The sequence below is a fragment of the Vanacampus margaritifer genome, chromosome 10 (assembly GCF_051991255.1).
Source record: "Vanacampus margaritifer isolate UIUO_Vmar chromosome 10, RoL_Vmar_1.0, whole genome shotgun sequence".
Lineage (NCBI taxonomy): Eukaryota > Metazoa > Chordata > Actinopteri > Syngnathiformes > Syngnathidae > Vanacampus > Vanacampus margaritifer.
The window spans coordinates 2,549,748-2,567,332 of record NC_135441.1 but is presented as its reverse complement, the minus strand read 5'-3'; the positions used below and the strand labels follow the sequence as shown (position 1 = coordinate 2,567,332).

The 17,585-nt window shown below is 43.1% G+C and overlaps 1 protein-coding gene across 1 annotated transcript in view; it reads right to left on the bottom strand.

Annotated features, from left to right (window-relative positions):
* Nucleotides 1-378: 378 nt before the first annotated feature.
* The window catches only part of nkx1.2lb (NK1 transcription factor related 2-like,b), a 49,784-nt gene continuing 32,577 nt past the window's right edge, over nt 379-17,585 (bottom strand). The window contains exon 3 of the mRNA XM_077578327.1: nt 379-1,283. Within this exon, the coding sequence (XP_077434453.1) occupies nt 541-1,283 (743 nt within the window). The 3' untranslated portion in view covers nt 379-540. The remainder of the gene's footprint in view (nt 1,284-17,585) is intronic.

Sequence of the window (17,585 nt, the reverse complement as noted above, 5' to 3'; positions counted from 1 at the left end):
ATGTGTGTGTGTATGTGTGTGTGTATATATATATATATATATATATATATATATATATATATTTATACACACACACTCACATATATGTTATGTATGTATGTATGTATGTACAGACAAGCTTTTGTTGTAAGTCACAGTTTATTATCAAAGACATTATCATATGAGCTGAGTATAAGTTCGCCCGTGGCTTCATGGCCAAAATGGCCAAACAAAAACACTCACTGCTGAAGCTACACACTACTTATAATAGATCGGGCTACACCTTGAGTCATTTATAACATTCACTTACCAAATCGTTTTATTGACAGATAAGCTATTTGCTCACCGTAGTTTAACAGCTTTCAGAATATGGAGCTAGAGCATTAGAATTATTTACACTTGTATATAGACATGGACATTCAGTCAAAATGATCTGTCAAAATCAAACATTGTAGCAATTAAAAATTCAAGCTGAGTCCATTAAATGATATATTTAATCATATGCTGAAGTATGTTAATCTCTTGGCTCAGTGTGTGCATGTGTATACTGTATCTGTTTTTCTACAGGTGGGAGCTGTAGAATGCAGGTGCAGCATAGCTCTGTGTCCCCAACATGAACGGGGATAGAACATGGCTGGTAGTGAGGAAAGGCAGCTGGACCAGGCTGCCTGCAGAAGGGTGATGGTGTCCTGATGCATAGCCTGTGTGCATGGCAAGATGCCCGCTAATTGGAGGGGATGGGCTGAGGGGACTGAGGTTCCCCAGCGCACCTCCTATTCCTCCCCCAGTGCCGACTGTGCCTCCTGCGCCGGTGGGAGCAGAAGTGTCTGCACCAGGGTTCTGTTTCTTCCACTTTGTCCGGCGGTTCTGGAACCAGATCTTGACCTGTGTCTCCGTGAGGGAGAGTGACAGTGCCAGGTTGAGCCGTTCACACACAGATAGGTACCTTGTAGACTTGAACTTGTTCTCCAGCGCAACCAACTGCTCATAGGTGAAGGCAGTACGAGCTCTACGGGGTTTTCCTGATTTAGAGTCTGAGCCTGAACGTTTTCTCTTAGGTTTTCCTTGTGGGCCTTGACCCCCATTGGGCTGTACATTAGTGATCTGGCTTGCAGGACCTCTTCTGGGGCTCTTTGTCTGTTTAGTAGGGTCCTGGATGCTTTGCTGGTCAACATCTCTGTCCCCACCAAAGTGTAGTGCTGAACTGCTCTCCTCACTGCTATAGGAACCATCTGGTGCCTCTGAATCTGGGGTACAATTTCTGTTGAGGTCATCCTCATCTGGACTTCTATACCCAAAGTTTTCTGAAACATATGACAATGAAGATTAGGTATTTTATATTACGAGGTAATACTACTTAACACAAATGTCTCATGTAGTAATAAATAGTAAATGCATATTTGTTGGATATCACAAAAAAAAAAAATAGACCCTTCTCGCTGACGCCACGGCTTAGCTACCACTCAGACTCCCTCTATAAGGAATATATGGAGAGAGCTTTATTTTCAGCGAGCGTTTTCATTTAATTAAATATCCCGTGGGCAGTATTTTATTTTAAAATGGCTTGGTTAGAACCATCAAAAAGCCTAAAACGGGTCACAATACCGCCTAGGCAACAAGTCCTCCAACAATGACGACGTAATTGGTCGTTTTTTCATGCACCAAAATACAACCAAGTGTTACATATTGTAGTTTAGTGTCCTCTATTGGCTATGTTAAATAGACAAAAAATACAAAACTGAGATTCGAACACTGATCATCTGGTCGAAAGACTAATGTCTATCAGACTGAGCTAACGGTCCAGTAATGATCTTATGTTCTTTTTTGTGTTGACATGTACGTCAATTCGCCGTCACGGACTAATGGTTGGGGTTAGGATGAGGCTTTCAGTGGGGTTGTACAGTACACGTTGCGTCTTTACATAGGATACCAATGGTCAAGATTAGGAAAAGGCACAGTGAGATTGTAGACCGAAAACATGTAGTCAACACTAAGAAAACATGTAGTCAACAGTAAAACAATCACTGGACAAATAGCTCAGTCAGATAATCAATCGTCCTCCGACTGAGTTTGAGACTCACTTTTGGACTTTTGCGCTATTTAACATGACCGATAGAGGTCGCTACACTAAAATATGTAATACTTGGTCGTAATATGTCACCTTTTCAAAACGACCTATGTGGTCATAATTATTGGAGGACTGTCTCCGCCTAGGGGTTAAATAAAGGTGGGGAATATGTGAAGTGTCACAAAAAATGTCTCTCGTAGTACACTGCATTACTGCGACTCATTGGAACCAGCTATTCGAAGCCGCTATGTACAAAAACTGGGGTTGGTTGGAGGGCAAGATCCCTACAAAGTAAAAGTGGAAGCCAAGTTATGTTGCTTTTGGTTGAAACAGTACGTCGATCAATACTTTAATGGTGTTAATTGTCATTCATTATTCATTCATCGTTTGTGTTTAGATAAACTCGTCTTGCTGTATATCTAAGCCTTCAAGAATTCTTATCAAAGTGTTGAGATAATGACCCACTGTGTATGAAAAAGAAAACTACCTGATATAAAATGATCTGAGCATATCATTGTAGTTTTTGTGGGTACAAAGTGAAACAGAATATTTCTTTCTATTTAATTATAACTGTTTTGATTTAGGTATGACTATTTAGAACTGGACAAAATTGCTTTGATTTACTCAGTATAGTTTTGATGCAACGAGCAACATACGGTGCACGTTGTCGTTGAAATCCATCCGTCAGCGCCATAACACAAGTTGTAAGCACCCGTACAAACACCAACACCAGATGCCCAAACCTACCCGATGAGGGGAGGGAGATGTTTTTATAATAATATTAACAACTCCGGGCGTCTGTCTTCCGTAAACATCATGAGCACCTCCTACAGAACTGCGAGATCCCATATTGCACTGCGAATTGTGCCTCAGAAGCGAAACGCTCTTCAATGGAAACACCGGCAAGTCAAAATTGTACTTTATCAAAAAAGTACAATATCGCTTTTATTTTTACAAAAACTATAATGGAAACGCAGCTTATGGTACCAAACACCTACTCAGTGCATCTGGACTTAAATGTCCCCCGCATGATACCCCCCATCCCACTTTCATATGTACAAGTATTTGAGTCACTGTTTGTTGTGTATTCATGTGGCTGTTTGCTGAGGTTTCCCCAAAAACCCCACCCCCCAAAGTAAAAAAAAAAATCATACTGTGTTCCTTCATTATAAGAGCATATAGTCTGGGACTGCTTTTTTTCCTTTTTGCCCCTTCCTTATGTTTTTCATTTCTAGTCTGAGAACTGGGGCATCGCTTTGGGTGACTAAACAGGCTTCCTGTTCTGTCTCCCTCTGTTAGTCATTGTTTTCTTATGTCTCTTGGACGGGGTGTAACTGTATTCAATTTCTCTCTCTTGTGAAGGTCCCCCGACGGCAGCGCAAGGGCTGCTTCCGCGAGCCGGCGGAGCAGGGCCCGCTTTGATGCAGAAAGGCTACCGCGAACGAGGGCTACTTCCACGATCCGGCGGGGCATGACCTGCCTCGATGCCGAATGGCTTCCGCGAGCCGGCAGCGCAAGGGCTGCTTCCGCGAGCTGGCGGAACAGGGCCCGCTTTGATGCCGAAAGGCTACCGCGAACCGGCGGCGCGGGAGCCGGCGGAGCGAGGGCTGCTTCCGCCAGCCGGTGGGGCAGGACCTGCCTCGATGCCGAACGGCTTCCACGAGCCGGCGACGCGAGGGCTGCTTCCGCGGGCTGGCGGAGCGGGGCCCACCTCACAGCCCAACGGCTTCTGCAAGGTGGCGAATTCCACGAGCCAGCGAGTAGAAACCAGCCCTTCCCTGCTCTCTCTTGAAGATCCACTGCCCCCCCCAGTGCCGACCAGCTTCCATGAATATAATGAAGGTGGGGGGAGGGGTTCAAAATTGTGAGGGTGGAGTCCACGCTAAGCTAGTGATGTATAAAACCGAAAAAGGTGGGGTTAGTGACGTAGAAAAACGATCAGCTGAAACAGCTCATTTGAGAGTGCTGTTTGAGATGTGTTGACACACATTGCCATAGGCAAGGGAAACATGGGTCGTTTTCCTGACAACTCTGGAGACTTAGTCAAGGTAGGGGAATGCATCTAATGATCAAAAACCTCAAAGAATTGCAATTTTCATTTCAGGTCTCTTTTAAGTAAAATAAAATTCAAGTCAAGCCAGAAACATAGGAACATTTTAAAAGGCAGCACAGGAATAGAAACAGCCACGTAACTCCACTTATTTTTTAAATGTTATATTTATTTAGGATTTTTCATTCCAAACATGCATATGATGAACAATCAAAACAATAAAATAAGAAAACAATACACAGTAATTTCATTTACATTATCCGAAAAGGGGTAGGGGAAGCACAACATATTTAATCCCACTCTTCACCATAAAATACTAATAGTTATCTACCTGACAATAAAGTAAGTCTCAAGTCTTAAACACGTTCTCAATTTAGGTACAGGGGGTACTCTTTGAGTCAAACCTAGCTGCTCACAGCCTCACACACAATGAGGAGGAAGAAAAAACAACTAAGCACATGCACAATGGAAGCAGGTTTGGGCACGCGACTCAGGCAATCTAACGGGCCTCTTAAGTGACAGCAACGTCCAGTCAGAGGGCCAAAATAATAGCCTCTTTTTAACAATGGCCTTGTTTATTTTTCAGTGGTATATTCTCTTAGCATGATAAATTAACGTGTGAGTTTGCCATTGGACAGAAATGTGTGCATCACGTTCAATTCGTGAGTTTTAACAGTTCTGTTGTACACACACATAAACACACAAATACTCCGTTACTCTGATCAAATATGTACAGTTATTAATACGCTAAAGGAGACAACCTACATGGTGTTTTGGTGTCTGATATTGCTGCAAAAATTGAGAACACAACTGAGCGCCAACCTTTGAAATCTGTTGTCATACACACAGGAGGCCTGAATGATTTGAAGCAGCAATCAGAGGCACAGAAACAGGATTTCATTGATCTCCTTGGCAAGGTGCAATGTCTAAATGCTGAGTTTTTTAGAGGACCTCTGGCAACAGTACGAGGAGATTAATGTTTCAACAGATTAGTGATGCTAAACAGATGGCTAAAATGTGTGTGCTGTTCACTATTTTTTGAGAACAGTGACCTTTACAATATAAAGCACCAAAAGTGCCAAAATTTAAAATAACTAACTAACTAACAAAATAAATGACTAAAAGTACAGATAAAAAACGGATATAAAAAAATCTAATTTCAAAGTAAATCCCCCAAAAATAAATAAAAATGGAAAAAAACAAGCAATATATATATATATATATAGATATAACACATAAATATACATAAATATATATTTATATATATTATATATATATAATATTATATATATTTATATATACCTCGACTTGTTGGCAAGCAACTCAAGTCGCAAGTTGTGGTGACAGTGGACAAGATATTCGTCCATTGCTGGACCAATGCAAGCCGGCGAGGACTTCCTTCTTCGCCGAGCCACTCACTCGACCAATGAAAGGCAGTTTGCAATGGCGGAGTCCAACCCAAGATACGCTTAGAACCTCCACCTCATTTAAATAACATTTCGTCCTGGCAGTATGGACCAAAACTGCCAAAATTAAAAAATAAATGACTAAATAAATAATAAATGACTAAAAGTGAAAATAAAGACTGATATAAAAAAAAAGATAATTCAAAAATTAACTACAAATGTATTTGTATTTATATATATATATATATATATATATTTTTTTTTGTTTGTTGCTGTTTTCATTTTCAAATTATATTTTTTCAATCCGTTTTTACTTTCACTTTTACTAATTTATTTATCTAGTCATTTAATTAGTCATTTATTTATTTTTAATTTTGGCGGTTTTGGTCCTCCATATTACAAGGTGGATGGTGACTGTCTAAAATAAACAAGGGGTAAATTTATTGACTTCCAAAATATTTTTTTTTAGAGTGCACGTCATTGGCACCAAAAAACAAAGCAAATTAGAGCTGCGAGCAGCTATAAAGAACCCTCGCAGCCCAAGCCACTTTGGGGTACTTGCACGTTGGGGTACTGGCACATTGGAATGTTTTTTTTTTTTTAATTGGCATAATAAACCTTTACATATGGACTTTTTTTTAAATGAATCTTTTTGCCAGGTGTGCTGAGTGTTTCAAGTTTTCGTCCATGATAACACCCTCAAAATCAGTGTTCTTTCATTTTCTTTTGTTGACAAACAATGTGTTGCTACAGCTAGGCCTAAACACTCTTCTGAGCAATGAGGTTGATGTGTTTCACCTACTAAGAGAAAAACATCAAAGAAAAAACAACAACATGTATTTCCTTTTGCCAGTAGTTGGTGCTACCACTATGATGAAATATATGTTCGTATTTGTCTTCAGGCCTTGGCTGTAATCAAATGTGTGAAATTTTGAGAAGACAGGATCCCTTGGGCCAAGGTAAAGCAGCTTTTTTTGTCACAGTGCATCATCTGACTTTGTGAGACCGTAATGGTCACGTCCTTTGCTGAAATGTCATAATATTCGATCTGAAGCATCATCTTAAAATTATTATTATTATTATTATTTTTTACATGACATCCTCACCTACAGTGGCGTGCAATCAGCACAGACTTTTACCCCTGACAGCATCCTATGACCGGAGATCTGGTCCGGTTTAGATCGAGACGAAAGTAGGAAAGCTAGTTGGCTGGGGTCACAGAAATAAAGCGTTTTTCTTCTAAAAACAATTTGTGTTCAAAAGAGTGATAAATTTGCATCACAAAACCGCAAACTAGAAAAAAGTCAGACTCCATTACCGCCTAGCACTATTTTTCCGTCCATATCACCATATCCAGCTGACAGATGCGCACAAATCAAGTTGTTTGGAAGTGTTGACCTGATGTAAGAGAGCTAATGGAGAGCAAGAGCGATATAACATTACGATTATAACATTAGTATATAACATTACGTTTGTATAAACTTTATAAGTTAGTGTAACAAACTAAGTTGTGTGTTCCTGTGTTGCACATTCTGTTCTGAATTCTTGTGTCCGAGTGTTAGTGAACGCATCGCACGTCTCACGGTGGAAAGGGATTGTTGGTTGCTCGTGTGCTAATTTGGCTCACAAATTAGTTTCTTGCATTTGGCGTCGGCTGCGGCCAACAATAGCCGGTTGAGTGAAGACAAATAAAAAGGTGAGATTACCAAACACGTCTGCTGGCAGCATTCTTGCCACACTATATTATATTATTCTATATGTAAAAATAGTGCGGAGGCCCCTGTCAACACACCCATGTGGGGCCCATGTGGGTTGGATATGGGCTGGTGAATGGGCCTCATCTGGGCTGTCCAGCTGGGTCCCAGTTAATTTTGGCCAGGGATTTCATGGTGGCTCCATGTGGGCAATCCCAGATGGGCTCAAGGTGGGCTTTATATAGGCCCTAGCTAAAACCCACAAGGGTATGGAATGGACTGGTGAATGGGCCCCATCTGGGCTGCCCAGCTGGGTCCCAGGTAAAAGTTGACTTGTAAAAAATGATTGCCATGACAGGGAAATAATACGCCAAAACCATCACGCAATATTTCAAAAATTAAAAACAGTAGAAAACTCTAGCATGGATACGTGCTGTACATACCGTCGAGTTTTATTTCACGTTTTACAAGTGGCCAATGTGGCTACCACCGACAGCACAGACAAAATTAAGCCGATATGCGAATTCCTCCCAAACGTGACTCCACCATATTGATTCTGTAGCTGTTATTTGATAATTTATTTTTCAAAAAGTTGGAGCATCGCCCCATTGAAAACCCGGAGTTCAAGTTTACCTGAATAAAAATGTGCCTCAGCGCTGAATTGGTAGGAGATGTGCTACAGACCTTGCTCTCTACTCTTGGCTTGCCAGATACCCGGACCTCACTGCGTGTGACTTTTTCATGTTGTCTGGAGTGGGGATCCTGGCGGTGAGGGTGTGTGTGTGTGTGTGTGTGTGTGTGTGTGTGTGTGTTATCAACCCAGTTAGCTCCCATCTGCGGCCCACTGGGCTGATTATGGTGTTCCTGGTTGCACCCACAAGGGCTCATTTCACACTCATACCAGTTATTTTCTTACACGCTTTAATAATGAGGAGACCACCTTAATGTAACCCATACATAAAGTAAAGCGCACCGCCTTATTGGGTGCATGCTTGCTAAAACAGACAGGTTGCGGGAGCAACACAACAAGAGCAAAACACTGAGTTTGGTTCTACTTTATTCAACAATTTAACAATGTACTCATGTTATTTTTTGGATCAGTCTTCATCCACAAATCCATCTAAGTATCCGAATTGAACAGCTGAGCAATTTCTCCATCAAACATGCCAGGTTCCCCCTCATCATTATCGGAGTCAGTCTCGTTGTCATGCGGCTGTTAAGCAATGATTTTTTTCAGGGGTAACTACTTTGGCACAACACCGTCAGTATTTTCTTATCCATTCCTGCTGAGTACGGGTCATCTCTGCACCCGCAAACGGGCTAGATGAAATGAACTGCAGGAGACAGGTCACACCGCAGGCTGTTATTTTATTTTTTCTCTCTTTTTATTCACTTACTTGTTTAATCTCCACATTTGAGTACAACTCAACTCTCTTCTGCCTTCTTCCGCGCTGCATGCGCACACCAAAGTCACACGTCATACGCATCCATTCACAGTGGCTCGAGAAAGCAGCCAACCAGGAACAAGCGTGAAACTCGCCCACCAATCAAAAACGCGTGTTGGCACAGCAAAACTTACCCCGTTGCTTGGCATCTTCGAAAGTCGGCGCACACAAAAGGTGCACCTTTTTTTTGCTGGCTCGAAGGAGCGGCGGGTCGGATTAAGAAGTGGCGCCGCGCCGCTGCTGAACGAATACAACGGAAACGCTGTTACTCTTATTAAATACAAAGTCCTGGTTAAAGCTGGGTAATTATTCTTCACTGATAAGTGCGTATTGCATTACAGTAAGTTTGTGGAAGTACGTCACCAAAACTAACCCCCCCCCCGAACACACTCAACAATTATTAGTTCCACAACAGCCTCAAGTCCCCAGCCCCGCTCCACGGCAGCCTCACTCCACTGCGCCAAGCCTCCTTGCCTCTGCCGCGCCAAGCCTCCTTACCTCTGCCACGGCAACCTCAAGCCCATGTTCCTGGTCAGGTGTTGCAAGCCCCTTGGCCGCCTTCGGATCCACTCCAGGTGGCGCAAGTCTCGCGGCTGCCATCGGATCCACCCCAGGCGGCGTAGGTCCCACGGCTGCCATCGGATCCACCCCAAGCGGTGCAAGCCCTGCGGCCGCCCTCTGCTCCTGTTCCGGCGGTGCAAGCCCTGCGGCCGCATCTGCTCCTTTTCCAGCGGTGCAAGCCACAGCCTGCCAAGTCACAGCCACGCCACAGCCAGCCACGTCACAGCCAGTCACGCCATGAGGCGGCACGTTGGCTGACTGGTTAGCACGCCCGCCTCCCAGTGCAAAGGACGTGAGATCGATTTCGGGTTTCGGCCTTCCTGGGTGAAGTTTGCATGTTCTCCCCTTGCTTGCGCGGGTTTTCTCCGGGTGCTCCGGTTTCCTCCCACATTCCAAAGACATGCATGGCAGGCTAATTGAACACTCCAAATTGTCCATAGGTGTGAGTGTGGATGGTTGTTCGTCTCTGTGTGCCCTGCGATTGTCTGGCAACCAGTTCAGCGTGTACCCCGCCTACTGCCTGAAGCCAGCTGGGATAGGCTCCAGCGCCCCCCACAACCCTTGTGAGGACAAGCGGTTAAGAAAATGGATGGATGGATGGATATATAGTGAAATCCTGGAACATAACCTGAAGTCGTCCTTTGTGAAGTTACAGCCTGGTAGACGATTAATCATGCAACATTAGAAGCATGAAGCATGCACATGTGTCCCAGATGCAGCAAAAGAGGTCTTCAAATCCCTTGATGTGATGTTTGAGTTGGCTTTTTACCTGAATTATCATTTTTCTTGTGGTTCTTGCTGATATTTTAGAAGGTCATCCACTTCTAGGCTGGATTGTAGTAATTTTCAGTGTTCTCTAGTTGCAGATGATCTGCTTCAAAGTGGAATGATGAAGCTCGCTTTTTTAGATGACTTTATAGCTTTCCCCAGACAGATGTGCTGTCACTACCTACTTCCTGAGGTCCCCTGAGATTTCTCTTCTGCTCAGCATGACTGACCTGTATGGGTTCACCTGGGTAAGACTAAAGTGACGTGGTTTTGTCTCTGTTTCAGTCAGTGATGCACAATTTCTTTGCTAAACCTCTCATTTCATTGGTTCATTTCAGTGGTTAGTTTAACTACTACCAATTTGTCCTACCTGATCCTACTTGACTGCTTGTTTTAAGCAATGCAGCTCAGGGTTCACGTACTTCTGCACCTACATGAATTGACCAAAAACGCTTTTTAATTCAGTCTTGACTACACAATTGATTTAAAAAAAGAACAATGCATTGAATTGATAAGCCTACACCTGTTATTTCATATAAAATGTAATGGTTCGGTTTGAAATCAGTTTGAAACAATTGGAAAGTCCAAATTGCTCAAGTGGTTCACAAACCTTTGAGCAGCACTGTATATATATACAGTATATATATATATATATATATATATATATATATATATATATATATATATATATATACAGATGTCTACTTAAAGAAAAAAACAAATGATCCAAGGACCAGGTTGACATTCTTCAACTAGATTGAAAACATCCATCCATCCAATTACTACCGCTTATCTGGAGTCGGGTCGCGGGGGCAGCAGCTTTAGGAAGGAAGCCCAGAATTCCCTTTGCCCAGCCACTCCAACCAGCTCCTCCGGCGGGATCCCAAGGCGTTCCCGTGACAGCTGTGAGACAAAGTCTCTCTAGCGTGTCCTGGGTCAACCTTGGGGCCTCCCGCCGGTGGGACAAGCCCGGGACACCTTTCCAGGGAGGCTTGAAATCCATATATTTACAAGATTATTTTATAATCAATACAAAAATAATAGTCCATCCATCCATCCATCCACTATCTACCGATAATTATCGGGTCGCGGGGGTAGCAGATTTAATAGGGAAGCCCAGACTTTCCTCTCCCCAGCTACTTCAACCAGCTCCTCTGGCGGGATTCCAAGGCAATCCCAATCCAGCTGAGAGACATAGTCTCTCCAGCGTGTCCTGGGTCATCCCCGGGACTTCCCGCCGATGGGACATGCCCGGAACACCTCTCCAGGGAGGCGTCCAGGAGGCATCCGAACCAGATGCCCGAGCCACCTCAACTGGCTCCTCTTAACGTGGAGGCGCAGCAGCTCTACTCCGAGTCCCTTCCGGACGAACGAGCTTCTCACTCTATCGCTAAGGGAAAGCCCTTAGCAAAAGCAGTCAAGTACGAGGTGGGCAAAGAATAGAAAAACTGCTTCTATATAAATTGTATTCTATAATTAACGTAGACCCATATGCCTACACGTAAATGATTGGGTTATAATAAATAAATTAAATAATCTACGTAAATGTTTACGTCACGTGACTCTGGACTTGGGTGGCCAGACATCCGGATTTATGCCGGACAGTCCTACTTTTCATTGACGAGTCCGGCATCCTGTGCAACCCTAAGCCGGACGCTGTTTTGTCCGCCTTTTATAGAAAATGAGCCGTGGTTGATTTTATGTGACCCAACATAAACCCCACCCCCGTTTCTCACAACTGGTCTGCGTATGGCAAACCACATGGCACAACATGCCTCTAAAACCTATGGGTGACTTTTGAGTCACCCCCAAAAACCTGAAGTTTTCCTGGAAATTCAAAAATGTTAAAAAATAATTGATATTTCAGCTCCTGAAGCAGATATAACAAAATTCCCAAAACATTTCAGAGCTTACAACTGTGGCGTTCAGACAAACATAAGTTCATTATTATAAACCTTCAATATATATATGTATATTTTAATCAACAAAAACAAATGTCTCATCTGCAGGTGCATAACTCCATACAGGCCTATATTTACCTTCAACACTGGAGCGAAATTGTAATAACCTTAGGGGATCGATTCGTCCATTCCGTTACAAGCCCGGCAAAATTTTGAACATCCTCATTGTCTATAAACATATTTCTTAACAATATGTCACTGTCGACTTGTTGCACTGATTCGAATTGCTCCCGTGCCGTCGTCAATCGCGTCATTTATTTCATAACCCCCGCGAATCTGCGACAACCAGAGATGCCTGAATAAAATTCCAGGAATGCTACGAGGACCACGTCAACCTCTCGTGCATATTCAGATTGATTTAAATGGCTTAGAGTCCAAGAATTGGTCAAAACCAAACCAAAGGACTTATCCGCTCTCCCGGAGTTAAAGGGAGAAGAGCGCTGGAGGGCTCCTGGCTTTAACGGTAGAAGTGCGGTCACACGCTCCCGGCCTTAATGGGTTAAAAACATGGTACTGTAAACGAAATAAATTGTCAAAAAGAAGTTTGACTTTTTATTGATATTTTTTTACCATTTAGTGCACAAACATGATCTATAAACCATGCAAAACTTTATTGTTGAAGAAAATACGCCGCAAGTCTGATGTACAGTTTTCCCTCGTTTTCCGCTGGGGTTAGGTTCCAAAAAATATTTGCAATAAATGAAATCCGCGAAGTAGTTATAGCTTTGTTTTACAATTATTATAAATGTTTTAAAACCCTTTACCACACAGTTTATACACCTTGCTCATTGATGCATTTGTATTTTCTCACATTTCTCTCTTGTTTAAACATTCTCAATGTTCAAACCTTCGTAAATTTTATAAAATAGGCACATTACTATGAAAAATATGCATGCAAAATTGCACACAAAACAAATCAGCGAAACAGCGAGGCCTTGAAAAGTAAACTGCGTTACAGCGAGGGAACATTTATTTATTTTTTTTTATATATGTCCTCCTTTTTGACCTTATGGAAGTGGCCACCCTACTCTATACTCTGTTTGATGGACGGTAATGATGTTGAGACTTAAATGAAGATGAAGGATTAAAAGTACAAGAGAAAAGAAGCCATGAGGTGCTGCCGTTTAGAAAAAGAAGAGGAGAAACTGGCTTGAGAAAAGGTAGGCATATTTCTATGACCTTGACTGCCAGCCCAAATACGATTTTTAGCCCATCCAGATTCAAATTGGATGGCTCTTTTGTAGTCTGAACACAAAGCACATGAAATCAAATTTTTGCGATACGGGTTGAAACCACACGCGGGAGGTAGTTTCATATGCGATTTGGACAGGATGTGTCTCAGTCTGATCAGCTCGAAACACTCAGAACGGATTTGACTGTCCGTGACGTCACTCCATGGCGATGCAAGAACCAATGCGCCAGAGAGAGGCAAATAAAGTGCAGACAGACAAGATGGAGAACGCTGAATAAATAGAAAATTCCGGTCCATAGACAGAGGATGAAACACCCTTGTCAACACACTCATGTGGGGCCCATGTGGGTTGGATATGGGCTGGTGAATGGGCCGCATTTGGGCTGTCAGGGATTTCATGGTGGCCCCACGTGGGCAAGCCCAGATGGGCTCAAAGTGGGCCTTATATGGGCCTTAGCTAAAACCTACATTGGTTTAAAGGTGGTGATGACACAGTTAACAGAATGTGACTGTAGGTGTAGGAGTTCACCACGCGAGGGCGCTAAGCATAAGAGAATGTATTGGTAGGAGGTGGAAGTGACGAGAGAATAAAGGAATGGATGGATGTCAACTGACGAGTGTTTCTTCAGTTATTCTATTGTCACTTTGCCAAAGATCCTGCCTGCCAAGCAAAAGGACAAACATGCAGGAAGTGCAATGGAAGAGACTACTTTGCAAATATTGGCAAATCAAAAGGTAAGGAGGAAAAGACAGTGAAATGTGTTGAAACAGAGAACCAAGACAGAGACTATGCATTTGTAACAAGAGATTAGTCAAACAGAGAGAGAGTGATATTTAATGTTGGTGGAGTAAATCTGCTCATGTTAATTGACTCTGGTGCATCAAGTAATATTGTGGAGGAAGACACATGGGAGATGTTAAAAAGTAAAATAATAAAATGTGTGTCTAAAAAAGTGACAAGTAAGCCCCTGTACCCATACACCTCCAAAGTGCCCATACCAGTAAAAGGGGAGTTCAAGTGCAAAATAAGCATAGGGAAAACAACACAGAGCCTGAGTTTACAGCAATCCAAGGGCAAGGAGTGCCACTACTTGGTGAGGAAACTGCTATCAAGGTAGGTGTGCTGAGAGTGGGTGTGAGCATAGCCACTGTGACTGACAATAAAACAGAAATTGTTGAGTTGGAAAACTAATCACAAAACAGATAAGTCTATACATTGATGAGAAAGTGAAGCCGGTGGCTCGGCCCCTGAAACTTGTGCCATTTCATCTAAGAGGGGCAGTGGACAGAAAGATAAACGAAATGCTAGAAATACACATAATTGAAAGGGTGGAGCGAGCCACACCGTGGGTGAACCCTTTTGTGGTTACTCCTAAACCAGCGGAAGATGACATCTGGATGTGCCTCTACATGTGAAGAGCAAATACAGCCATCATCCGAGAGAGACATCAGATACCTACGGTGGACGAGCTCCTACAAGGAATGAATGGATCCACAGTTTTCAGCAAATTTGATTCAAAGTGGGGATACTACCAGCTGGAGCTCACACCAGAATCAAGAGTCATTACCGCATTTGCTGTTCACACAGGGACATTTAGATACAAAAGACTTGTGGTTGGTGTTTCTTCAGCAAGTAAACAGTACCAACATGAAATTGCAACAGCCTTGACAGGCATCAAGGGGTGGAGAATATTTCTGATGACCTCATCGTTCATGGCCAGAACTGAGAAATTCATGATCAGCGGCTGCACAGTCCTGATAAGGCTGGAGAAGTGTGGACTGACTCTGAATGCAGACAAGTGCCAATTCAACATGAACGAGCTAATTTTCATGGACATATTGTTGTCACAGAAGGGCATCGGCCCCACTAAGGAAAGAGTGAGAACTGTATTGGAAGCACGGGAGCCGGAAAACACAGCAGAGGTACGCAGCTTCTTTGGGTTGGCTGGCTTTAGCAGCTGGTTCATACCCCAGTTTGCCACCATATAAGAGCCCCTACGCAGACTCACGAAAAAAGACACACCATTCAAGTTTGGACCAGAGAAGAAAGCAGCTTTTCAAGCATTAAAGACAACTAATAGAAGCTGGAACTTTAGCGCGTTTCAACAAGGATGGTAATAGCCGATGCCGGACCAGTTGGATTTGGACCCTTGCTGGTACAAGAGCAACATAACTGCCTATATGCTATGTGAGCAGAAGCCTGACAGACTATGAAAAAATATATTCACAGACTAGTGCTCGCACTAGTATGGGCGTGAGAGAGACTGCACCCTTATGTGTGGAAAAAAGTTTGACTTGACGGATCAAAAAGCATTGGAGGCGATCTACATTCCCACATCGAAGCCATGTGCACACATTGAGAGATGGGTTCTGAGACTCCAATCTATGATTTCAGGGGGGTTCACATCCCCGGAAAAGACATCGCAGATCCCCTCTCTCGGCTGCTGGGAAAAAGTGCTACTGAACAAGTCCATGAACATAAAACAGAAAAGTATGTGAGGATGGTTGCTGAAAGTGCCACACCCAGAGCATTAACTATAAGAAAGGTGGAGGTGGCATCAGCCACCGATGATGAACTGACAGAGGTGAGAAATGCCATACAGAGGCTGTTATGACAATTGCCAGATATATGCGCCCCTAGTTTCTGAGCTGTGTGTTATTGGACAGTTAGTACTGAGAGGAACACGCAATGTATTAACACACACACTGAGAACCATGACCCTGATCTTGGCCCATGAAGAACATTTGAGTGTAGTGGGCACCAAGCAGCACCTCAGGAGTAAGGTGTGGTGGCCGGGAATGGACTGGGATGCAGAGAGACAAATTGTACCTGAACCACTACGTCCGACAGCATTACCAGATAAACCATGACAAGATGTGGCAATTGACCTACTGTGTCCATTAGCAACCGGACACTCTATACTAGTATTCATTGATTATTACAGCAGATACTACGAATATGAAATCCTGCAATCAACTACCACAGACAAGGAAATAGACAGCCTGGAGAACTTTTTCAGTTTTCACGGGCTCACGATCACCATCAGATCTGATTGTGGCCAACAGTTTATATCTACACAGTTTCAAACATGCTGTGAGGACAATGGCATACAGCATGTGAGAACAACACCCAAGCGGGCACAAGCCAATGGTGGAGAGACAGAACGCTTTGCTGATGAAAAGGATACGCATAGCGCAAGCTCAAGGACTGCACTGGAAAAGAGAACTCAGGTAATATGTCACAATCTACCGAGGAGGAAATCAAACCGAGTCTTCGATTCAGACCCACAGTGAAGGGATCAGAACAAAGCCTGTCACACTCAAACAGGAGAGACCTCATCTGCAGATTAAGCTGCCACAGAAATTAACTGACTATGTCCTTAAGTCAGTGGTGGGCAAACTCTGTCCTCAAGGGCCGGAGTCCTGCAGGTTTTGAATGTTTCCGTGCTCCAACGCAGCTGATTCCAATCAAAATGATCATTGTCATGCTTCTGCAGAGCTTTCTGACAAGCTGATCATATATCAGCTGTGTTGGAGAAGGACTACGGCCATTGATGACCGAGTTTGCCCACCCCTGCCTTTAGTGAACCGTCCATAGTGGGTGGGCGGGGGTTGGGGTTGGGGGGGGGGGGCTGGGTTGTAAAATGCATGTGTTATAACCTAAAGTGATGTGCCTCTCATTCAAATCCATTATCGGATTGAGAAGAATATATATATATGTTAAAGTACGGAAATGTGTTCTGTCAAGAGTGAATAAGTTCTGGAAAAAAAGTGATGTTTCCTAATGTTTCCAAGTCAAGAAAATGTGCTAAATTACGATGTTTCTAGTTTTGTTATTATAGAGTTGTGAGTTTAATTCTAATTAAAGGGGGGTGTTATATACTGATGAAACCCTTAACAGAATGTGACTGTAGGTGTAGGAGTTAACCAGGCGAGGGCGGTAAGCACAAGAGAATGTGTTGGTAGGAGGTGGAAGGGAAGAGAGAATAAAGGAATGGATGGATGACAATTGACGGGTGTTTGTTCAGTTATTACATGCGAGTCAAAACCCAACAGGCCTTAACTAAAACCCACATGAAATGGGACCCATGGGTCAGAGTTAAAATAAAAATAAAAATAAATGACTGCCATGACAGGAATTATACCAGGGTACCATGTAACCAAAGTCAGACTCCCTAACCATTGAGCTATACAGCCACATGACAGAGTTGATGTTTTAAATACATTTAACGTGACATCAGCCTATTCCAGAATCTAAGATCCCAATTTTAACAGTCCAATTTTTGGGGAAGTCTGTTCTGTAAGTGAAAATTACTTCCAGTGCCCTTTTGTTCGAATGTCAGTGTTTCCTGTGACAAGTGAGGAAAAGGAAAATGGCGCCAACTTGTCTCTAAAACTGCGAAATGCAGGTGTGAAGGTGGATCTTAACTCTTTTTAGCCTCATTTCTACCGCCGGGATCT